Here is a 26,444-nt window from a genome sequence, read left to right as displayed (position 1 = left end):
CACTACCGTTCTGTAGACCTTCCCTTTCACTCTTGCTGATTTATACTAAACAGTTAAAATCAAATGTTATTGTTATTTTTAATACTTTAAGTGCAGACCTTGATAGGTTCAGTGCACTTTGTTCACATTTTGAATACAGAGACATCATCAATCAGCAATAGTGCACATCAGGTGGTTCAGCCCTATAAAGACCCCTATTCTGCTTTAATTGCAGTTGGCAACAAAGAGCCTAGTAGAAAGTATAGTTGAGCATAAAGCAGGACAGCTACCTGATGGCTTACAGTGCAATTAAATGCCTAGTTTTGAGAATATACTTTAATTAACCGTTCATATCATCCTCTAGTTATTCAATGACTTTTTATTCTTCCAAAATGTCAACATGTTCCTGCTTAAATCAGTGTTTCTGCACACTAAGTTGCCATATCTCAGAGGTGTCTGCCAGTAAGCATGCTGAAGTGCAAGTCGTTTAAGCTCTAAATTTAGCAGCAGTGGTATTATCCTGAATTCATGGGGAGGGCACAGTGAGGCTTCGCCTTAAGGGTCACAGATGTAAACCCCATGATGACGTTGTAAGTGAAATTTCAGATACCTACATTTTTGTTAAGTCTTGTTTTAGTGGATGGTTATGTTTTTTACTAAAGGTACCACATGAATAATTGAGTGAGAATATTTATTATTTAAGAACATGCCACACTTGTACCCCTTTGCTTCTAAAACTGAACTGTATTTTATACTTTACTAGCAAAATACCCGCGCTTCGCAGCGGAGAAGTAGTGTGTTAAAGAGGTTATGAAAAAGTAAAGGAAACATTTTAAAAATAACGTAACATGATTGTCAATGTAATTGTGTTGTCATTGTTATGAGTGTTGCTGTCATATATATATACATATACACATATACACACACATATACACACATATACAGATATATTATATATACATATACACATATATTTTTTATATATATATTTTTTATATATATATATATATATATATATATACACATACATACATATACATACATACATATACACACATAGATGCACTTACAATAACATAGAAATCAATATAAACAACATTAACATCATTATCATATGAGAATATGAAGTAATATATAAGAAGCACATTTCATATAAATATAAATTATTAAACAGTAAAATCTTCTTCTATAATTTGCTACCGTGGCTTTTCGTTGGTCTGTCCAGGATTTTAAATCACATGTAGCTTGCAAACCGTTTCACGTATTGACTTGAAATCTGGTACACATATAATACGTCACGTCTGCTATCCGCTTTATGGGTGATGAATGTATTACTCTTTTTATGTTTATTTTATTTTAGAATCAACTCCTATCTGCGCACACCAGGGCGGCCGTGGGCAGATGCGTATGGTGTATTCACTCCATGTTATCGTGCATTGCGCTGTCAGTGGTATTTTGATAAAAGAATTTGAACAATATATAAGAAGCGTATAAATTATTAAACAGTAAAACATTAACATTTAAGAAGTAAAGTTACATTGAGTACTACTGCAGTGCCTTCGGGTATACCTAATTTTTTCGTTGCCCATTACATGCTTAAATGTATACATTTTTTGGTGTACCTACCCAAGAACACGCGACATATAACCGACCGTGGGAGAAGCATGGATTTTAAACACGCGTTGAGTTCATCTGCTGGTCTCCCTCGTGGAATAACTGGTAATGTTTGACTAAAATCTACAGCGAGTAAAACGACATTACCTCCTTTTTTTTTTTTACGATCTCTGAGATCTTGCTTTTTTCGGTTCAAGGCTTCATAAGCTCTTTTATGTTCCATGGTGTACTTAATAAGTACTAATTATCCCAAACCATCATCTTTGAATGTTGCAAGACTTTCGCCTTGTATGTAGATCGGGGTAATTACATTCATTGCATTCCTAGTCTGAATCACAATCTGATTGTATGGGTGGTTACCTGGCAGTGTAGGGTTGCCACCCGTCCTTTAAAATACGGAATCGTGCCGCGTTTGAGAATGAAATTGCGCGTCCCGTTTTGAATCAATACTGGACGGGATTTATCCCGTATTTTTTTTATCATTTTTTTTTTAAAGCAGCGTCTCATGCAAATCATCCCACACGCATTTTATGAAGATGCCTCCTTTCCTACTTTTCATTGGGTAATACTTGATGTCATCGTTAGTTTGATTGGTGTTTTTAACTGTCCAGTGAGGAGGGCGTGTCTTTTAAGTACAGTCTGCAAAGTGTTGGCACTGAGATGTGGCGTCAGCGCCACAGTTGAAGCCCCTAACGTTGCGGTCAGCAAGTCGGCTAACATCCGCCATGTGCCGTCTTTCAGTTGCGAGAAGCAGATCATAGAATGGTTGAAACTGTTGCCCCTAACGTTGCGCCACGGCGTGTGGTTCGTTTATACCTCGTGTCTTCTCATTAAACTTTTATCTCGCGAATATGTTATTGCAATCCGCAGCGGGAGCGTTTCTATAAACTTAATTTAAACTTACGTTTTACACCGTGGTTTGTTTCCCTTATGAACATGCTTGTATGCTTAACTCGCTCCGTTCTCAATTGTTTAATTAATTTTTTGCTGTTCGCTGTTTGCGGCTCTTCCTCCATTTCCCCCTACTTCGTTCTTTTATCTCGCGAATATGTTATTGCAATCCTTAACGGGAGCGTTTCAATAAACTGATTGAAAATAGTTTTGCATTTACCTTTTTAGTAAAAGGCGAGCTTTTAAGCCTGAGAAATCACCCCGTAAATGCACACGTTTAATTGGACATGTGTTAATATGTATGGTTACACAGTATTAAAAGACAGTGAACAACGTCAGTTACCTTTGTTCCCGCGTTTGATAAAAGGCGAGCTTTTAAGCCTGAGAAATCACCCCGTAAATGCACACGTTTAATTGCACATGTGTTAATATGTATGCTTACACAGTATTAAAAGACAGTCAAAAATTAACGTCATTTACCTTCGTTCCCGCGTGCGACTCGTGCTGTAATTGTCTTCCTTGTTTTTAGTTCACGTGATTACGTAGGAGGCGTGATGACGCGATACGTGACTCCGCCTCCTCCATTACAGTGTATGGACAAAAAATATGTTCCAGTTATGACCATTACGCTTTGAATTTCGAAATGAAACCTGCCTAACTTTTGTAAGTAAGCTGTAAGGAATGAGCCTGCCAAATTTCAGCCTTCCACCTACACGGGAAGTTGGAGAATTAGTGATGAGTGAGTCAGTCAGTCAGTCAGTGAGGGCTTTGCCTTTTATTATTATAGATTAAGGATTACTGTACCCTGATAGCCAATCATTATCACGTAGAGTTTTTTATTTACAGCATTTCAGTAGGATTTCAATGAAGACCTTATGATTCATACTCCTTAAGATTCAAACCCCGATTCATTCTTTATTGTGTTTTGGAGGTGCAGATGTTATTGGTTAAGCTTTGACAAAACACTTAGTAGCTTCATTAGAAGAGCTAAATTTAAAAGAACAATGCAGTATTAAAGATTCTTTCCAACCTCTCATTTAAAGTTTCTTTGTTACCCACTTAAGACAGCTGGTGTTATTTATGAAATGATTAACAGAAAGATCTGGAATATGCAAAATATATCAATCCTGTTAAAAATATAATATTTAGTTTATACATATTAAAATTATATATGGAAACCTTTAAGAAGAGCTGCAGTAGTCAGAGAAGTAATTTTCTTGATTGAGCACAGCATGTATGGATAAGATCAGAGATATGCAGAAACAGACATCAGGAAACATCTTGAGATAATAAGAGGGCGCCAGTTATTTCAACAAAATATGTTTTATCGGTCAGAAGTTAAATTCTCGCCTTTCTCACTTTGCACAGTACAGCACCTGAAATGACTTCTCGTATGATGTCACACCATAAATTACTTGTTAGTATCTTTCAATCATTAATCAGTTGTTTCATACAGTATATCATGTAATTAGGTGTTATTTCAGTTATTTTGGTTGCTGCCCCTTTGACATTCATATGGAGAATTGTTAATTTTTCCTCATTTGTAGCCAAGAGGGTTTGTGAGAAGACCAGGTTAAATTTGTCTTGAAGCTGGCAGCTAAACTTTGAGCCAAGGTTGTGCTATTTGAGAAACGTCACCTGTGCACTTTGATACATGAGAGTGGCTCTGACTTTTTTCCCCTCCAGACTGAGCCCAGCCTTTGCACATCAGTGCAATCAATAATAAATTGGTAGAACTGTTTAATTATGCAAGCTCAGATGATACTCTGCTCCATGGAAACCGCACTGGCTCGACCTTGTCAGTGCAACTCGATTCGTTTACCAAAATTGGTTTAATTAGAAGACTGCTGGGCTTGCCTACAGGCTCAGCTGGAAATGTTATTGTCATGCAGTTAGATTTTGATATTACACATTGAAACAACTGTTTTCTTTCATGCCCAAGCTTTAAGAGTTATAATATTATTTACAAATAAGCAAAAACAAAACATGGGCCAAATCAGTGGCATTTGATTCTCATGGCAGCATACTGTATAATTTGACAGAATACAGTATATGCATACAGTCTGCTTCTCAAAATGCTTGAAACTGACGTGTTTCTACATTCTTTTAGTCATTTATAGATCCCTGCATGAGCAACCCATGTATCCATGGCAACTGTACCAGCACTGGCCCTGACAGCTATATCTGTGACTGTAATGAGGGCTACCAAGGTGAACGATGTGAACAGATACTGCTCAGCACTCCTGCTTCACCCCTACGAGGACAGGACACCTCAACAACAGAAAAACCCCTTCCTCTGGATACTACATCACTGCCTGATTTACAGATGGCTGTCACTCTGCCTTCATGGCAGCCAAAGCTGGGCCAGAAAGTTACTGAACTCAGCTTTCAAGGAAAGGAGGTAAGAAAAATGTTTAATGTAGAATACTGCATATGGGTACATTAATGTATTCACTCAGTTATGCTGTATATATGTATGAGCAATGTATACATACAGTACCTGTAGTGGTTTGTGTGAAAAGTAAAGTAGGCAAAGGCTAACCAGCTGATTTGGTCCTGTTTCCATCTGTGTGTCCTTCTCATAAATTACCCACTTTAATGAAATATATTAAAAAGAAATGAGAGAAACATGAACAACTGAGAACTTACTATCTACTTCTTAAGTTGTCAGAAATAAGGAAATACTGTATAAATACATCAATGATGTGGTAGAATGGGGACGCTGACAAGCCATACAAGCTGGGGAGCATGCAAAGGTACAGCATGTTGATGCACCCACCACACAACAAAACAGTTCGGGATCCTGGTTGGCAACCCCTCCAGGCAGACACGTAGTTCACTCCCACCCTCCGGAAATTACCATCTATTTACCAGGTGTTACGTGGGCGTCCCCTTGGCCTGGTCCAACCCTCAACAATGAGGATCCTGCAACCCTCGGGGAATCACACCACATGGCCAAAGTGCCTTAACTGATGCTCCCTCACAATGCAGGTAATGTGCATCATTTGGGACTCCATGAGCAACCACTTATTCAACACAAAGTCAAACCAGCAGTACCCAAGGATTCTCTGGAGAGACACAGTACTGAAGGAGACCAGTGTTCATCTCACATCACTGGATAGCGTCCATGTCTCAGAACCATATAGCAAGACAGAAAGCACCAGGACTCTAAAGACTTGACCTTTGCCTTTTGCAAAGATATCTGAAGTGCCACACACCCCTTTCCAGCGACCTCTTGACCCCCCATGCTCTCCCAATCTGTCTACTGACTTCATAGGAAGAGTCATCAGAGAAATGAATGTCGCTGCCGAGGTAAATAAACCTCTCGACAAGGTTGACACTCTCTCTGCAGAAAGACACACTGCTGATGGCTGTGCCCAAGAGGTCATTGCGGTTCTGCCTCCACTCTGCACAGCACTCACAGCACGAGTGTACAGGCCAGCCATGATATCCAGCAACTTTGAGGTGACCCCATGAAGTCTCAGAACAACTCTGTCAAACGCTTTATGAAAATCGACAAAGGCTACAAAGAAACTCTGCTGATATTCGTGCACTCCATAAGGCAAGTGGTCAAGGATCCTATTGAGGATGACCATAGCAAGGACCTTACCTGGCACCGTGAGCAGTGTTATCCCCCTGTAGTCCCCCCTGCAATCCAGGCGATCACCCTTCCCTTTCCAGATAGGGACGACAAGTCCCATTTTCCAGTCAGTGGGTATGACGCCTGTCTCCCAAATGAGAGCAAAGATTGCTTGCAATGACTTGGGGACAGCTTTACCACCAGCCTGGAGAGGTTCACTACGGATACCACAAATCCCTGCAGCCTTCCTTACCTTTCGCTGGTTCACCACCTGTGCAATCTAAGTAAGATTGGGTGGTTCACAGCTAATTAGAGGATCAGCCTTAAGAACCGGGAACCAAGAGATGTCTAACATCCTAGCCGGAGGATCAGCTTTAAACAGATGCTCAAAGTAGCCAGCCCAGTGGGTCACAACTGCAGTGTCATCCGTAAGGACTGTTCCATTAGCTGCCCTGGCTGCAACTCTCCAAGGAACAGATTTGGATGTGCATAATGCTTCAATTCCTCTGCAAGCAAGATGTGGGTCACTAGACCATAGATAGTGTGTAACTTGCTCACAGACTCCTCTAACAAACACCACCTTATCTGCCCTCAGAACCCTTGCAGCCATCCTTCTCAGTACAGACCAAAGTTGCCATCAAGCTGTGCACTGCAAATCCTCTCAATGATATCCAAGGTGCACTGCGAGATGAAACACCTCCTTCTGGGAACACAACCCTTAGCAACCTTCAGTGTGTTGTCAGAGAAGGTCTTCCACATCACATTAGGATCAACAATCACACCCAAGTCTGTAAGTTCTTCACACAAACTGTGTGCAGACTTGTTAGAAACAGCCTGATCTTGGAGTCTGGCCAGGTCCAGCTTCATTTTCCTAGTAGGTGGTAGCCTACTGGACCTAAGCTAGATCTTCAGAGTAGCAACAACAACTCTTTGGTCAGAATTCACAAACTGAGCACTTCTGTAGACCCTGCAGTTTTCTGCCCACAAGGATGTGATCGATCTCCTTCACTGCACCACCAGTATTGGAGTACCAAGTCCAACGATGTGGCTCAGGGTGCTGGAACCAGGATGCAGCGATCCACAGCCCATGACCTTTTGCAAAGTCAAAGAACATGGAGCCACTTTCACCTCGGTCACCAGACTGATGGGGACTGACACAATTGTCATAGCCAGCCCTGTCAGTCCCAGTGGTTGCATTGAAGTCATCCATAACTGGAGGAGTGTCACCTTTTGGGCACCCATCAACCACCGAGCAAAGTTACAAATAAAATGTCTCCCAGAGAGTGCCTTAATCTGAGTCTCATAATACGCTTGTTGAAAGAAGTGACATCAGACACCTTTGGAAGGAGCCGATCCGCTACAGCAACAGCTACTCCTTGAGTATGATAGCCATCAGAGTGACCAGACCAATAGAAGGTGTAAATAAAATGCTTACATAAATTTTTTCATTATCAAAAATTAACAAGATATTGCTTCAAACTAAGAAGTTCTTTGATGGAAAAGTCTGACACCTCTGTTTACAAGACTCAGGGGGTTGCATGACAGAAGTTGTAAATACATAACTGCCCAATAGGTTGGTTCTATTACTAGACAACCAAAAATATGAGGTTGGACAAAGCTTAAGATTCAAGTTAGGTTCTTGGCCAATATAGGGAGCATGTGCTAGATGAGTCAAAATGCATTTGATTTGAGGAAACTGTAGAAATAGGTGTCTACATGATAGAGCATGATAGAGCAGGGGTGGGCAAAGTCGTTCCTGGAGGGCCGCAGTGGCTGCAGGTTTTTGTTCCAACCCAGTTGCTTAATAAGAAGCACTTATTGCTCAAGTAACACTTCTGCTTCATTTTAACTGTCTCGCTTGTTAAGATTTTGAACCCTTATTGCTTATTTTAGTCTTAAACAGCTGTATTTTGGTTTTTAATTGCTCCTTATTAGCAATAAGATGCAAATGATAAAAGAAACCAGCATTTCTCCATTTAGCCTGTTTCCATTTACACCTGTTTGGTTTAATTAAATACTTGGAAGGAAAGTGAAGAGAAAAAAAGTAAAGGACTGAGAATTACATTTTAGACTTCAAATCATTTGAGTGATATCCTTAGAAAGGAAAAAAAAAACCTAGGATATGAGGATGACCTGACATGGCAGAGTTAAAGCACTAACAAGCCAGGAAATTAAATTATTGGCAAGGATTGTTTTCTAATTAAGCAGTTGGGTTGGAACAAAAACCTGCAGCCACTGCGGCCCTCCAGGAATGACTTTGCCCACCACTGTGATAGAGCATAAAGAAGTCAGAAAACAGAACTGGTGTCAACATTCAATTAAAATACATTTAAGAAATATGTATAAATATACAAACATGTTTAGATACATGAGCCTGGTTCTAGCAGTGAATTTTAAGTAATTTCAAGTGGTGTGGTTAAAGACCAGGAGAGCTGTACTCATGGACATGGCATGATAATGTATTGTTGATTGATCAAAAGAAACTTTAAGCTGTGAATCTAAAAAAACAGCAAAAACTTTATACAAGAAATTGTTGATTGATTAATCAATGAACTGTATTTACCAAACCAATTCAACCATCCACTCATTCATTATCAAAATAGCTTGCTCTAGTTTCCGAGTCCCAAGGACTCATGCCTATCCCAGCTCCATCACGATCAAAGCAGGTACTAACCCTGGATATGGTGCTGGCCCAATGCTTGGCATACTCACACACAAACCTAAAGACATCATACAGGGCCAATTTATAGTTGACGTACTGTATCACCTATTATGAACACTGTTGGGGTGTGTTAGGAAAGTAGAGTACCTGAAAGGACTATAAAGGACTATATTATACAAAGTGAATATTAATTTGAGCTTGTAGTGAGATGTTTTCTGCATTGTGATAATTTGTTAGGTCTTTCTTTTGATGATTACAAGTTTGTCAGAGGTATTGGGAATATAAAGTGGTCAGTCAGCCAAACTGTAATGATGATGTGCAAAACTGAGTAAAGAATACAGTTTTAATCAGGTCTTGAGTATGGTGTTTTACTGCTTTAACAAAAAATTCATTTAACATATCCTAGAACTGTAAATGCATTATTACATTATAAAACGCTCCATTTACAACCAAATATTTAAGTCCATTTGACAAGTATCTTCTTTATCCCTGCAGCCATTTTAACAACATCTTTAAAATAACAGCTGAATGTAAAGTATTTGCATATATTTGTAACATTATAATGTATTGAATCTTGGTGAATTACTGAAGTAGGAAGACATTTCTGTCTGCATTAAAATAATCATGTCTGGTGTATATTTGGTTGTTATGTTAAAGTGGAGATGCAGAATTTTTGGTTGATGTTTCTGTAATTTCAGTGGGTACCTACAGAGATGTATGTTTACAGGCTTGTCTTTAGCTAATTACAAAGAACTCACAAAGAAGGGAACAACAAATACCATACCATACCATACCATATTTATTTGTTAAGTGCTTAAAAACACAGCATTACAACTGACCAAAGCGCTGTACGGTTAAGACAAGTAAGACTAAAAACAAAAAATTAAAAACAAACATTAAGAGCGAATTAGAACAGAGAATACTAAAAACAGATCAGGGGACCCAATAAAATAAAGAAATAGCGAAAAGTAAGTGGAAAATGAAACAGATTAAGAATTAAAAATGCTCTCCATTAATACATGGTTTAATTAATCAATACAATAAAGATTTTCTTTGTAATTATAGACATTCCTTTTTAACCAGTCTATTCCAAATGTGGATGACTGAAATTCAGATATCATTGTAAAAAGGCTTACCTATTTGAATTTGTAAACCTGGTTCTTGATGTCTGAGTGAGCAATAGGATGTAAATAGCTGAAATATGTTTTCAAATAAAAAGGATGAGCTAGAGTTTTGTCCGAAGTTGACAGCTAACATGCCACCCAATGCTGCTAGAAAAGGCTGTGGCTCCCCAGAACACTGTATTGGACAGAAGGTACTGAATTGGATAGAAAAACAGATGGAACATGAAGAGTGCAGCCAAACTTAAGTGATCTGTTACAGCTGTTTAGTCCTTGGAAACTTATGACTGTATCCAAGTTCCTGCACTCTTGCTTGCACCCATGGGATCTCAAAGTAACTTGCATTCCAGCAAACCTTCCTATATTCTGAATGCAGATAATCAATCCATTCATATTTCTGTTTTCTTGTATTCGTGGGAAAACATACAAACACACACACAAGATGCAATCTTTACAGACCAAACTCTTCAAACAGCTTGCAGAATGTGACGTTCCCTGGCTACGCAAGTCTGGCCTTGCAAAGCAACTCATACTTTGGGTACATTAGATTCCGCCATGGACAAGAATGTAATTATCTGCATTTTCAAGGTGTTCAAAGTAGTTGATGAAAATGCCTTCTATTCATCTGTCAATGGATGAATACAAAACTTGAAGCAAGTGCTGACTTTTGCTTTTCTTCATTTTCTTTTCTTTTTTGTTTTTACATTCTGTAAAGAATGATTCACTACATCCCTGGAAGTGCTGTTTCAGCAACATCCTTTCGGTGCTAAGCAATTTTCAAACAAGCTTCAGAAGGAGCATTACTGTCTTAGCAATAAAATCTATAATTTTGGGCTTGAAAGCCATGCTCATTTTCTCTAGTATTAGTTTTTACTTGATCCTGCATGGTCTTACTCTTTTCTGTGGATTCAGATCACTTATTTTCTTGGTGGTGATGAAGATCTTTTTAAACTAACTGGTAGGCTCAAATGTTCATCATTACAGACTGATACATTCTCATGTTTATTTCTGTGGCAGCAAGGAACCACAACATTCACTGTATTTGTGATTCTTGCCTATTCACTTAGTAGATAGATATGATCAACTGAGCCACATTCCTATAACTGTATGGTGTACAAAGTATGAAATTAATTTGTTTCCTTAAATGGGTCCATAACTGAAATGCCTTTATGGTATCATTATAGATTTATAGGGTCTTTATTACCACATGTGCAGAGTACAGTGAAATTCTTATGTTAATGTGATAATGTGAATTTCCCATTGGGATTAATAAAGTATCTATCTATCTATCTATCTATCTATCTATCTATCTATCTATCTATCTATCTATCTATCTATCTATCTATCTATCTATCTATCTATCTATCTATCTATCTATCTATCTATCTATCTATCTATCTATCTATCTATCTAATCAGCATGCTTAGAGTATAACTAGTTTAACTTGATATTTCCGTCTCCCTTATACTAAATAACCACCTTAATTGAACAATCTCAGAAAACGTTTGTCATAACCCAGCAGCAACAAATTGTATACCAAATGTGGTAATGTGATTATCAGTACTTGATGCCTGGAGCCACAATATTTGTTTAACATTAAAAATAAATAAATAAATTTTAGAGATTCATTTTCGTTATGTTCCACTGAGTATGGCATCTGGCTCTGTTTCTTGTACTGTATATGTTACTTACTTCTCTGTGTTCAGTAACACTTGTTTGTTTCTATTATATGCTCTGCTTCCCAGCTATGCTGATCAAATAAAAAAATGGGAGTTATTCTAAAGTGAATATAAGATGGGTAAGGATACATTTGTATAATGACTTTAAAGTAGAAAACTTGAAAAACCACTCTGACAGTGGCTGGTAAGAGGAACATCAAGGAAATGGGTGCCACCACTCTTCTGGATAGACCCAGAGAAATGACTGTCTTAATAACTGGTCCACATATGACCTTAGTTACTATATATTGCATGAATATGCAAATTAAATTTTTTTAAATTGCATAAAATAATTTCAGTTTATTAACTGGCTGTGAATAATCTTACCAAAAAATTGTAACTATCTATTTTAGTTGGTCTTTACTTTTTCCATTGCTTCATTGGCATAGTGTACTTTAATAACTGTTTTTGCATTACTTATTCCTTGCTAGGATGAATCAGACTCATCTGCTGGAGATGAGAAGCATAACAATGAGCTTTGGCTACAGCACATAGAAATTATCAGAGCACATTAGACCTTGGTTGTTGCAGGGCACAATATACTGCAAAGTCAAATGATGCTGCCACCCAAACATTATACTGTACTGGTGGTTCATGAAAGGAGAAATTATGGACCAATCTAAAAATAGTCCAAAGTTCACTTGTCACTTTAGAGCAAATCGCCTGCTAGCAATACACCATTCATCACCTTTTTCCAGTTAAAGCAGTCTGATGGACATCCCCCAACTTCGTTTAAAAGTGGATGTGCTATACAAAGTACAGTAGATCTATCAAACCATTCCCCTTTCACCACCAAGAGATCTTAAATATATGTCAAATTGCCATAATATGTAATAGGGTCACCTTAACTTTTTCTGGATTTTTTATGTTAAAGGAGGAGTCCTTTGATTTTTAAATATTTTAATTTTTAGTCAGCTAACAATACGACATGCTCAAAGGTTAATGTCACAAACTACCTAGCTGCAACATCCTCTGTGCCAGATTATTTACAAATTATACAATTTAGATTTGAAACTCTACAGTATTGTGCTTAAGTAAAGAATATATATCTGTTAATTAGAGGAGGCACTCTCACTGCATTTTTCCAACCCAGAACAAGACCACGAAGGCCAGAGTATATTAAATTGTCATTTTTTGCCAATAAGCACATGGCATATATAAAGAAAATGACACAGATAAAAGTACAAAGTAAACAGACAAAAAAATGGTGCAGCCCCTCTGGACATACCTGAATTGGTTTGGAACCCCGTTTGCCTGATGGGGTGGCTTCCTCACCTCAGAGTAATGTACTAATCACTCACCTCTCCATGTTTTATATCTTTTGTGCACTACCCAGGCCTCTGTCTTCTTTCCTCCAGATGAGCATTTCTGCCACTCTGGACCTCACTTTGCTTTTAAACCCACCTTAGAAACCACTTCTGGGCATACCCTGGAATCATGTCTGTAGTCAGGTCAGCCTAGCTTTCCAAAAATGGATACTAAGCTAGAGCTCCTGGTAGAAAGCCTTGGTTCCTTTGCATTGCTGAGCTGTTTATCACCTTCAGAGGGTCACTTCTCCAGGGTATCTTTTAACTTGCAGGTTAAAGGTGCAGCACGTTCCATGCTCTTTAAGCTTAGGACCATGTGTGGTTTGGTTAGGAGGCTTTCTGACCTTTTTGTCCTGGTCTGCCATGGCCTCATATTATAAGGAGGGTAGTGCACTTCCATTTTCCTCTGTCCCAAGCCCTTATAGGGCATTCAATGCATCTTTTGGTCATATCACCACATTTGGTGCCCTTTATATGTATATGTATGTATGTATTTATTTATTCAAGGAATATTACACATTTTAAAGTATTCCTATTTCTTCATAAATGTGAATTTATATTAAATACAATGAGCCTATAACCGTAAACACACTCTGCCCGTTCTGGCAGCTGAATTCACCAAGGTCCTTGTTTGCTCTCATTTGAGTGAGAGAATAATTTTGTCTCACATTTCAGTGAGTACATGGCTCTCTCACCTTTCTTTATATTCAGACCCATATAGCTAATGTATTCAGAGGTCATCTGTGGATATTGCATAAAAGCTGCAGCTACTGTAAGAGTGATATCTTAGAATATGTGACCAGTCTCAAGGGAAAACAATGACCTCGGCTTCTTCCTGAAAAGATTTAGAGGTCATAATTCTCTGTGCCATGATATGCTTGTGTTGAGATGAAGTAAACGTGCTTGTTTTACTAGATGGCTCTGTGAAGAAAGTCAAGGTTTAAAGGTTTTATGATGGATGTCACAAAAGACGTCAAATAGGAACATGATAGTTAGGTATTTGACCTTTTTTAACAAAGCATTGCTGTAAATGTAGGGTCATTTACTGTTAGATTTTTCACAGAACCTAGAAATGAAACAGAAAATCACTCTCCCCTCCCTATATTTTCTGAACTCTCCGTTTGTTACTGGGTGTGAGGAGCTTGAACGTATGCAGTACTGCAGCACTGAGTCCAAGGGTAGGGTGCCAGTCTACGGGAGGCCATATTTGCATACACATTTATTGTCACTTGTGTCTGGACAATTTAAAATTAGCAAATCAAAACAGCCTGCAGAATATCTCCAAACAGTACACATGAACGTGCCTGCAATGCAACCTTTGTCCTTGGAACTATGAGGCAGCCCTAATTGTCTATGACACTGTCCCAGCCCAGGCTTTAAATTACTAAATGAATTGCAACTCTGATTAGTTAGTACTGATGCGTCTCGTCTTCATTGTTTCTCTGTGTCTATGTAGGTTTTTCAGGGGATACCTTAATATTCCTCGCACATTTCAAGGATGTGTGTTAATTAGGTTAATTAGTGCTTCCAAAATGGCTCCATATGAGCGAGTGTGTCCTATGATGGCCTGGGTTAGCTCCTGCCTTTTTCCTTTTTCTGCCCTGATAGAGTCCAGTCCCTTGTGTTCCTGAACTGTTCCAATAGATTGATGGGATTGATAAATAAAATTGTATTCAAAGTCAATTACTGAACTCATATATCACTTTTTATTTTATTTATTTTTATCCATTTGGCCAACAACATATACATCAGAGACTCCCTTTTATCTCATTTCTTTCCTCCTTTCTCCCCACCCATTGGAGTGCTTGCCTCAGTCTTCTTCACAACTCCACACTTACAGTAGTAGGCCTTTGGCCATAAGGTGGCTTTAAACCCCACGCTGGAATCGGAGATGTTCCTCCTTTTGCTACAGGAAGAGCGATCTCAAGCGATCTCTCTAGTTGAACATGGTGGTCCTTCACCCCACACCAGGGGGCTCATTCTCAATTCTGATTAGTAGATTTTCATTTTAGCCACTTTCTTTCTTTACTAGTCATTACTTTTGCTATTAGTAAGCTGGATAGTAATTGAGTTGTTTTGTAAGTTTGGATGCTTTCCATATTTTTGTGAAAAAGTAGCAGAGTGAAACTGCTTTGCTGCATTGCACAAGAACTCCAAATGAACTACTATCCCCATAAGATGATATTCTGATTATAATCCCAAACCTTGCTATCTATAGTGATTGTTTTTATTACTTCCATGTAAATGGAAGTTTGGTGAAGAGGTCTCAAACTCACTATCAAGTTAAGTAAGGTTCAAATTCAAGATTCTGCTCAAAATATCGAGAAAAGTTGATTTTAGAATGGTGTCTGGGTGAATGTGTGTATCAAAAATCAAAAATAATTTTCATATCTTAAAGTTACAGTATTTATCAGAAAATGATGCATTTTTCTGCATTCTTGTAGGTGACTACTAGCAAAGATGGAAAATTACAGAATAAATGTTTTCTGAGATATTTGCCCTGAATTCCACGATCTATATGCAGCAAGAACTTAAAATAATCACCTATCTTCTTCAAACAAGTTGCATCATGCGTGTCATTTTACAGGCTTCAAGTCTGTTGTTATTGGTGCAGTTTATTCCACTACTTATCTATAGTATGTCCAATGAGAACTGCTGTAGAAACTGTTCAGTTTAACTGGGAATTTTACAGTCTGCTCTATTTAGTCATGGAACCAGACCTATTGATTTGCAAAATTTTTCCATGAGATACTATTTAAATTTACATTTATGGAGAAAGGGATGCACACACAAGCACACATGCTCACACACACTTAAAGAAATTTTTATGTGAAGATATCTAAAAGCTTGTATGCCCTACCAGCGCATATCCTTACTGATTAAGAGAAAGTAATTAGCACACGTAAACCCACACATGCATAGGTGTCAGTTCCTTGGGTGTTCTGGAGCTCAAGCACTTCCAAAATTTAAAAACATGAAAGTGCTGCACAGTCTGCATATATTCATCATGTTCTATTGTTAGATGACTTTAAAAAATGCTTTGTTGCTTTCCAGGTACAAAAGTCTTTAAGCTCAACTCTTGGGAAAGATGACACCATCTGTTTAGTCTTCATGGCTGCCATACTAAACACCAGGTTACAAGCAGAACTGGGCATAAATAGTGATGTTCAGTTAATAAGAGCTTATTGCAATGAATGTGATGAACAATAGCAGGGCAAAAAGGATGACAACGTGAATAAATCTGTCATGAGGTTAAACTGCATTTTTATCAGTGTGACTCAGACAGACACAAGTGATAACTGCAGAAAGTACAGATTTGGGCAAAAATTATACAAAGTGAAGAGACAGCCCATTAAAGTTCTTGTTACTACAATGAGGTTTTGATAATTGTGTATGACCACAATAGATCTCTAAAGGCTGACATGGACAGGGGCATTGAGCCACCCCGTACCAATTTATTTATCTACAGCTTGCTTACTTTGTTTGAGCCAATGTGTTTAGTCTCAAATGTAATGTTACTGAAGTTTTTCACTTGATCAATTTCCTGTTCATTTTACTCTGCTTTTACTTATTTGAGTAATAAATATTATATAGGTTCATGTACCTAATGCTGTATTATTGTACAGTATAATCATTTGTACTCAGTTGTTAAATCTTCCTTTGAGTGATTTCCAGTGGTTTCACTAAAGTGTAATTTACATGGAACTTGTATAAGATAGCTTACATAAATATTTAGTCTAAATAAAGAACAATTATAATGAAATAATTTCAGAGTATTATACTATGTGTTTATTTTTCATTTTGGTGAACCAACCTCTTTTGTGCCTGTATATATTATAGCAGAAATGCTAAACTCTCTGTGCCGCCATCTCCTAATGAAGCACACAGGGAAAACTGTACCTCCACAATGTTTTGAGAGCTTTATGAGCTTGGGCATTGGAACTGTTGTTACAACCTAGTATCACATGACCTTCACATTTCTACATGCCTAAGTCTTTTCACTGTACTCCAAAACCACTGAGCTATTTTGCTGCAAATGAAACTGGTGAGTGTTCCTTGCCTGATGAATGACAGAGAATCTTCACCCCAGCTCTGAAGACCCCACTGTTTCCCGATTGCAAAAAAGACAATGATCACTAAGTTATCTTCATCAGAAATGGACGTTGGCTTAAACACATATGGTATATATATTCAGGTTTTCATAATTATTCTTAACTCTTAATTATTCTTAACTCTGAAGCAGCAGTGGTATTTAAAATCTTCTTTTCCAGATTCTACAGTGCCTTAAATTACAATCTTATTTGTTGGAGATGTATACTTGCCTTTATAAGATTGGTTTCCACGTCCATTGGTGGTCATTCCACGAGATTCTTTTATTCACTGCACAAGAACTGTTGCCAACTTCCTTAGATATTATTTTTAATATCACTGATTAGTATTAATCAATTTGTATTTTTTTTTAAACATGACCCAATCACCCAAGCGTTTGGTTTTTCAGATCACACTGGACTTTTCCTGTGGAAATTCAAGCCTTACAGGATCAAATGATGGTCGCAGCTTGGCGCTTGAAATTATGGAGGAGACTTCAGTAAAGTAAGAGTCCTATGTGCTTCTAAATTAAATATGTACATAAAGTAGAAGCTCTATGCAAATTGGTATATCCAAAAAAATGTATAAATAAACTGCACACAATGCCTTTTAAAAATTAGCTTAAACAGAAAAAGATTATATTGTGAAATATAATGCTCAAAAACATTCATCCATTCTTTCATATATTTTCTGATCCTACTACGGAGTTACCATATGCTTGAACCCTTTAGCGTATCATTGACATCCATTAAAGGTTGTTCTTGCACACAGCCACTTTCACTATGCAGTCTGACTATGGAACTGCTATGAGTTTGAGTCGCCACGTAATCTAATGTGCATGTCTGTATGACGTGGGAGAAACCCACAGTACTTGGGAAAAAAAACCCCTTGGTCATGGCAAATATGCCACCTCAACACAGACAGACAACGAAATAAACCCAGGTCTCTTCATTAATCAGTGTGCTCCTGGGACATACTGTGTCAGTACAGCTTAAACTTTATTGTCCACAGAAGTGAATTAGGCTGCCCAGAAGAGTTACAGTATTTAAAATAAAGCAAGGCATGTCATAAACAAACCCCAATAAACTTCAGACAATCTTATTGGCATACCTAAGTGATGAGACGCACATGGCACAGTGACAATTCAAAGTAAGAATTGAAACTGAACATGACATCAGCACTGCTGATTGCTGGGAGACTAGAATCTCAATTAGCGTCTAATTAATTAAGTTGAAAGTTTCAGAAATGGAAAACTGTTTGAACCAGTTTTTTTTTTTACGTTGAATATTAAATAGATACCCTTGTAGTAAAAGTGGGATTTTCAATATTTAGGGTTTAGGATTTGGTGCTATCTGCAAGAACATTCTACATGTTTGCTAGTTAGCTAAAGTCGATGTCACAATACTTATAGTTGGAAGGGATGTCAGACTTGGCGTCTGAAGTTGCTGATCTCGTTGCACAAGTAGAAATTGCAAGGCATTTCACATTAAATGGCTGAGCAATGATTGTCCAGCACAGTTACATGTTTCCAAAGTATCTTGACCTCACCCCCTTTTTCTCCTAGCCAATAAATAACGTGTTACATGACAAAGCTGGTGCCTGTGCAAAGGTTTACAGGTATGGTGAGCTCAGACACACTCTCACCCCCTTTTTGTTCTTCTATTCTGTTTTAGTACATAAAACATGTTAAATCAGACAGACAAGCCATTCTTCTATTTGCAGGATCCAAAACACACATGTTCGTTATTCCTCTTAGCTGTTTTATATGAATTGTATACTTTTGGGTGAGCACTCATTGGTTGTTAACTCTCATGCATACAGAGCCCACCCCTTTGACTTAAGACAAAATCAGACCTGTTTGATTTCATCAGTTGCAAGTTCCAGACTAGTTGGACCGAGTCCCCAGTTATGTCACACTATGCGACTGGCAGTCACTGGAGTGTGCCATGACTACCCCTGACTCACTAAGATTATGTGAATGAAATCTGCGACTGAAAATAACTGTAAAAGTTGTGTAGTGTGACATGGGCGTATGATGGGTTTTTACACTGAGGCCTTGTAATATTATTACAGGCTTTGTGAGATTTACTTTTTCTTCTAGTGTCCACCTTTATTTTTTATCTGGGTTCTTTAATCTTTCTCAAAAATCCAAAGGCATACTGATTATGAACCATTAAGGACAATGTTGGTTATTCTCCCTCTGACATACTAACACTGAATACTTTCAGCCAATGAATTATTCAGCAGAAATGTGTCAAGAAGCATTACTGGGGCTCTTTTACACCAATGGCAATATGCCAGCTTAATGCCTCATGCTGACTGTGACAACCAAGTCAGAAGGTTTTTTGTTTTTGTTTTTGTTTTTAAATCTTCTTCTTCTTTAGTCATTTTTGTGTGTGTTCAGACCAGAGATTCATGACTCTGTATTGGCTCAATATGATTATGTGCCCAGAATTAGATTAAGTTGGTCAGAAAGTAAGCACTAAATAGATGTTAGAACATCACAAAGTCAACAGCCTTAGATCCTCCAATTTAACAGTTGACAATGATATATAAATTGATGTAATTTTTGCATCTACTGTCTATGAAAAATATACCAGCCACCACAAGAATACCTGGGCTTGTTATTTAACTACATGATTAAATACTGTTTAGAAAATGTTTTTTTGTAATCTACTAATAAATGTAATTACATTCTACATACGTATTATCACTGTTACTTTCGAGTTTGAATTATAACAAAAATATTTAATGAAAAAGTCAGATCTTTGTCTTTGGTGAAGTAAATAAACAAAAATTAAAAAACAGTTAACTAAGGCCATGAATATATCTGAATGTTACTCAATGTTACTGACTTTTTTAACTTGTATTTTAAATTCAAAAAATATTGTGGTTATTCCATCCAGTGTGGGATCATGTCTGATTTTGCTCTAACCAGTGCTTTTAGGAGTAGTCTCGGCCACAGATATACCAGAATTCTGATAGATGAATGAAAATTGCCTGCTTACTTTTTCACAAATACTTGTAATTCATTATAATATATTATCTGCTGTTTTGCAGGATTAAGGCTAACCTTACAAGTCCACCTGCCCTGTGGAGTGTCAATGAAGATGACTTTAGGCAGTGCTCGATTACCAGTGGCAAAAGTGTTCTTTTGTTTGATGCTTTGGATGGCATGGTGCTCCCTGATGAAGCATTATCTCTGGGAAACAATTATTTCATTGGTGAGATACTATAGAGATTTCCTGCTTGATCAGTCACATACTTTATTGACTTATTTTATTTATTTACTGTTTTTAACATATTTTATTGCACAGATGTAGAATCAGATGAAATGTCTGCCTGTTAAAGTGAAATGTAATGATACATGACTTATGAATATCACTTGAAAGGTGTAGTAGAATACTGGGTATCTGTCATAGACAATCGGAAATCAAATAAGAAGATGGAAAATGCACACACCACAAATACTGCAAATGTGCACACACCACAGATCATTCACTTTAGCATAGTACTAGCAGCAATGGCACATGGCACTGGTCAGAGATAATAGAGAATAGTTTTGTACCATTTTTGTCTTTTTTTTTGTGCAAATCTCAAGTAACTAAAATTAAGAATTAGCTGCCAGTGTATATTCTTTACCTTTGCTAATTTAATGATTCTGATTGGGTATGTATAAAAGTAATTGGATATCTCTTCAAATTAGAACATTGACAGATTAAATAACTTCCCCAGAGTCACACACTACCTCAGTAGTGATAGTTACACTGGCAACGTTGTGGTTTGCAATGACTTTGCACTAGTTTACACTACTTTATAATCTCTCACATGTGGGTCAAACTTCCAATTTGAACAAATAATGTTCTTACGCCTGCTTAAGGTAGGAACCAACACCAAATTTGTCACACAGGACCCAAATCTGCACATACCCACACTTGCACTCACACGAGGACCAATTTGGAATCACTAGTTCTCATAATCTGCCCAAGTATAGTGATATGGGAGTACAACAGGAGTGACAGGGGTAAATCCTATACAGACACAAGGAGAATGTGAATCCTCTACCCCATCTTTAGCCCCCCACCCTGCTTTACAGATTTACATGAATTGTAATTTTTTATTATATGCTGTTAATTTGAAAACTCTTTTATGTTCAAATTTTCCATCCTCAGTCCAGAAGGCAAATTTCTCATTATTGTTCTCTTTTGAAAAATGCGTTGTCATTTAAGTTCAGAACCCATCCACTGTAACACGATATCCTACAAGTCCTTCTTCAAAAAGACAACTAGGATGCATTAGAGCTGTGATCAGAAAAGAAGCATAACTAAATAGTATTTTTAAGTGCACGCGTTGAAAGAAGCCCACTTTTTTCAAAAACAGACACGCATACCATCAGTACTTGGGTTTAAATTCTGCTTCTATAGCAGTCTCTTTAATGCTTTATAAATAAACATTTGATATATGCAACTAGATGTTTCAGTTGTGTCTTACCCAAAGCCTTAGGATTTGCCCCTTTTTATGTTTAGGTGAAAACTTATTGATGTTTAATATTTAATCTTTTAGTTGTTTTTAACATTTGAGCCAGTTTTATTTATGATTTTCCCAACAGTAAGGCTGTTCAGGTGATGTATTATGCTGTTTTTTGTCTCACCATAGTTCCAATTTAACTCCCATTAGAAGGGATGTTCTACTCGCTTGTTTGTTTGTCTGCCAAATATATAAGCATCAATGTAATCATAATGAAAGTCTCTGAAGTCCTTCTATTGAAGTTTTTCACTGGTGTCCTTCTAAAGCCAGGTTTGTTTAAGCTAGTAGTAGTGTTTGTCTGCTTATTTCTAAACATTCACTTTAATTTGTACCTATATCAACTTGCCAGGAAAAATCCACTGTCAAAGTTGGTGTGTTATCATGGTTTGACTCATATATTTCAACACTTTTCTTTTAAACACTGCAATTTAAAATCCTGTGAAATGCAACAAATACAGTGGTACTAAAGTATTAAGATGACATAGAGAGAGAGGTTAGGAGCACACGCTGATACAGCGCATTGCTACACCCACCATACGACAAACCAACTCAGGATCCAGATTAGGAACCGAGTTCAGCCATGCAGAGGGTGATACCTCAGCACCACACTAGTTCAGATGGAATGGAGCAGTGTGAGGTTTGTTTATGGTGGCTGGAGTGCCAATTCTGCCACCAACCCCCAGGTTTTTCCCTGCAGGTTGGAGAGCCTACATGCAGGGATGGATGAAGATTAACGTCATACCCAGGACGGAGATGGCATACATTTAACTTAAATGCAATAGCTCAACCAAGTGGATTAATTTCAGATGACATTATTGGAAACATTAATGGCAGAGCTAGATTTTTCATGAAAGAAGCAAAATCAAGATAACCAGATGTACCTAATGGGCATAAATAGACTGAATAAATGTGTAATGCTTTTTGATGAACATCCAGTGATCTAAGATGTCTAACTATAACAACAAAATAGGTAAATAATTTGCCACATCCAAAACTTGTTTTTATTAGCTGTTCTAATAAGCAGCTGCCATTAATGAATTAAATTATTGAAACTGACTGATAGGGCAACAAAGCTACAAAGTAGTTTAGTCTTGTTTCCTCACAGCTCCAGGACACTGGTGTGATTCCTGGCTGTATTATTTCTTGTGTTGAGTTTGTAGACTATCCTTATGTTTACATGTGTTTTTTCAGGATATGCAGGGTGCCTCTCACTTCTCAAAGATGTGCATGCCATGTTATAATGCAGAAATGGCAGCCCTACTGCTGTTTATAATTCTTTGTTAGAGGGTTCATGAAAATGTACACCCCAGTTTACAGTAAAAGTATAGATAGACCTAGCCCATCAATGAGATTTACTAGGTGCTACAATCCAAATTCCTTGTTCAACTGAAATTGCCCATCCAAGAGAGGGAGAGGGGTGGGTTTTTGTAAGTGAGAGATGGAGGGATGTAGCAATACAGAATCTGAGCATAGAATTACATAAAATAGTGTGCCCTATTGCACACAAATAACCAAGTTTTCATCTTTATACTGCAAGGTCTTCTCCCTAACCTGGCTAGTCTGTCATCTATCCAGGAAAATGAGCAGTTTCCCTAAAATGCCAATTAAAAAAAATAAAAAGCCATAAAATAAACACTTTTTAAAAAATCATTTAATTGCTAGTTTTGCACAATGACATAGTGGTTTGTCTTTCTACCACAGGGATCTTGTTTCTGTTTCTGAATAGATCACTGTGTCAACTCTCCCCATTTCTCCAGGTCTGTGTTGGTTTCTTCTCACATCTTAAGGACAGAATTCTGAATAAACAGTGACTCTGAATTGACCATAAAAAGAAACTATAGATGTGTGCACAATTGTGACCTGTAATGGGCCATCATGAGTGTTGTTTTCTTTTTTGTGCTTAAGGTTGCTGGGATTGGCTCCAGCTCCCTGTGATCCACTAATAGAATAAACAAGTCCAGATAATGGGATGGACAAAGGTGTATTGTGTTAGTTTTTAGATATGTTGAGTTGAACAGCAACAGATCTGTATATCACCAAATGTGCTATGAGGTTTGTTACTTCTAAATCTGCCCCAGTATGGTACTATTCTGTGGTTACAGTACTCCAGTTGCGCTTTGTCAACTAGAGATTGACAGACTGATTGTTTTTTATTGATCTCCAAGGGAAAATTCATTAATTAGTTTCCAAACTATCACCTGACTGGCATGTTTCTGCCCTGGGAAGCAGTTCTTCGTGCCACATGTCAGGAACTGTTACAGTACATGTGATGTGCAGACAAGTGCCTGAGGCTCCAAAGGCCCTGCTTGTTTGTTATGTCAAGTGGGAACTTTTAGTCACAAGTGTGTTTCTTTCCACCTTGACAGTAGATTGTTTATGACAATTTTCTTCCATATGTCACACCATCTCCATTCTCTGCCCCAAGACAGTTCAATCAAGCCTTGAACCTTTTTTCCTATTAATTAAGAAATCTCTTGCTTGCTGAGTTTAAAACATGTGAATAGAAGGAATTCTTTACTGTGCATAGTAACAGGGAGAATGTCTGCAGTAGTCCTGAATGATGTGCCTTCCCACCACCCTATGGACTCCTTACATTCTGCAGTCTTTCTTCTTACGTGCTACCTGAGATATTAACCTTACCCTCCAATAACCAGTGGACTACAGCATTCGAGTTTAAGATATCCCGTTGGCTCGATGTTTGAGACATGGCTAATAGCATAGATTATCTTCTCCTCCCCGCGTCAGTGTGTACATGTGACACACAGTGTAAAACATTCACAACTGCACAATGTGACAGTGCTAGCTAGGCAGCCTAGTGAGTCTGGGACTACAGTATAGATAGATAGATAGATAGATAGATACTTTATTAATCCCAATGGGAAATATGCTAAATGGTAACGTCATTTGTAGTTCTTTTCAGGAAGTAATGTAACCCTATCACATGACAACACAGATATATTCTTGTGACAATCACAATCAATAAAATTGACATCCAACCCGCTATATCCTAACTACAGGGTCACAGGGGTCTGCTGGAGCCAATCCCAGCCAACACAGAGCGCAAGGCAGGAAACAAACCCCGGGCATGGCGCCAGCCCACCGCAGGGCACCCACACACAAACACACACCAAGCACGCACTAGGGACAATTTAGAATCGCCAATGCACCTAACCTGCATGTCTTTGGATTGTGGAAGGAAACCGGAGTACCCAAAATTGACATTGGTATGTTTATTTTTTAAAACAAATCCACTGAACCGGACACTGATCACTTTCCATATGCATACCCTGTATATTGTACATTCCCTCAATATGGCTATTTCAAATAATATTTTTTTTATTGTGCCTATGTAGTCCCTGAAATCATGTCAATATCTTTGTTTGTTTGTCTAAGATGATGAAAATAATACATGTGGGCTAGGAAAATGCTTAGAAAAAGCCAAATCATTACAGTCTAACCACTGTCACAAAGCTACTATATTTACAAAGCAACCTGTCAAGCTCACTTAAATTGTATAATGCCTTTCAAAGTTCACACTTTGAGAGACCATATTCATAATTAAATCTACACAAAGCTGAAAAGAATTCCATTGATTGTTTGAGTGGAGGAATGGAGTCAATAGTACAAGTGAAAGTAGTTGGTTAATAAAAAAAAATGAAAAGGGTTACACCTTAGGCATTGTCAGGTTTAGAATATACAGTAAAAGAAAAAATGTGCTCTTTAGCTAGGATCAGAAAGATTTGAATGAAGGAGATTCACAGAAACACAGCCATTATTTGTAAAAACAAAAGCCACATTCCCTGTACATACACAGTTTCTAAAGATACTCCTTCACATTAAGGGGTCATTTCCAGCTGTTTCACCTACAGCAAAATACATAATTGCTGTGATTCATCAGTGTTTAATTTAAATTCAATTACTCCTTTTATATTACAAAATTTCTGTGAAGCTGTTGTGGTTTACATCTTAATGTGAAATAATCTGCCAGACTGTTTTGAAGGAGATCCTGAAAATGACGTGACGCAAATCATGTTTCTTGCAGGATTTGTGAAAGATTCCTCCCAGTCAGTTGTGATGCTGCACCTGAATATCACTGTGAAGGTCAGCAACTGTGTGGAACCAGGGAGCAGCTTTAATGGTCCTGAATGCTCTGGGAAGGGAAAGTGCACAACCTACACATCTAAGGTAGGCACAGTTCAAGTAATTAAAGGCCTTTAAGATTGAATTGTATAGGGTGTTTATATTATAAAGACTTCAACTTTTAGAAATTGTTCAACGATAATTTAAGAATCTTAAACAAAAGAAACTAATTGAACAAAACAAATGTTGTTTACTATAGCTACATGTTCATCTCAAAACAACATATCAATTGCCCACAGTGTTTTCCAAATTTTGTCAAAATCTACTTACCAAATTGCCATTCTCTAATTTTGTAATTCTTAACTTTTATTTGTGACCACTCCAGGAAGTAGTGAGGTCTTATACAGTGAAGTTTTGTTTGATATCTACTAGTAGTATTGTCACAGAGTTTGCAGCATTATATGAAAATGCCAGTTCAGCCTTTCTGTTGTACTGTTTAGATAAAATATGAAACATCTGTCTAACTGACACTGACTGTATAATTACAACCACCACATAATTATAAGAATAGGCATTTATATTGGCCTAGTCATTGTTAAACACATTGAATATTCCTCTTTGTAGAAGATTATATATACATTGTGGTGGACGGCCGGGACCCATGCCTGTCCGGGACGCCCCTTTGACACTAGGAATGAATGGTGGCAGCCCTCCTGGGTTACATCGGGGCCACAGGCGTGGAACTTCAGGGCTCAGCCCTGTTGGGCTCTGTGGCTACCACTGGTTGGAGCTGCACGGCTTAACAAGCCCTTGTGGGCTGGAATGCAGCCACACCCGGAAGTGCAGCCTGAATTAGGTTAATTATCACCTGAAGCA

General features: G+C 37.8%; 1 protein-coding gene across 1 annotated transcript in view; it reads left to right on the top strand.

Moving 5' to 3' along the window:
* Positions 1–26,444, top strand: part of dner (delta/notch-like EGF repeat containing) — a 259,011-nt gene that overhangs the window by 108,844 nt on the left and 123,723 nt on the right. Inside the window, exons 2-5 of the mRNA XM_028794644.2 lie at positions 4,595–4,885; positions 17,371–17,465; positions 20,022–20,185; positions 25,531–25,673. Of these exons, the coding sequence (XP_028650477.2) occupies positions 4,595–4,885; positions 17,371–17,465; positions 20,022–20,185; positions 25,531–25,673 (693 nt within the window). The remainder of the gene's footprint in view (positions 1–4,594; positions 4,886–17,370; positions 17,466–20,021; positions 20,186–25,530; positions 25,674–26,444) is intronic.

Source organism: Erpetoichthys calabaricus, chromosome 2, assembly GCF_900747795.2.
Source record: "Erpetoichthys calabaricus chromosome 2, fErpCal1.3, whole genome shotgun sequence".
Classification (NCBI taxonomy): Eukaryota; Metazoa; Chordata; class Cladistia; order Polypteriformes; family Polypteridae; genus Erpetoichthys; species Erpetoichthys calabaricus.
This window is presented reverse-complemented; position numbering and strand designations above follow the sequence as displayed.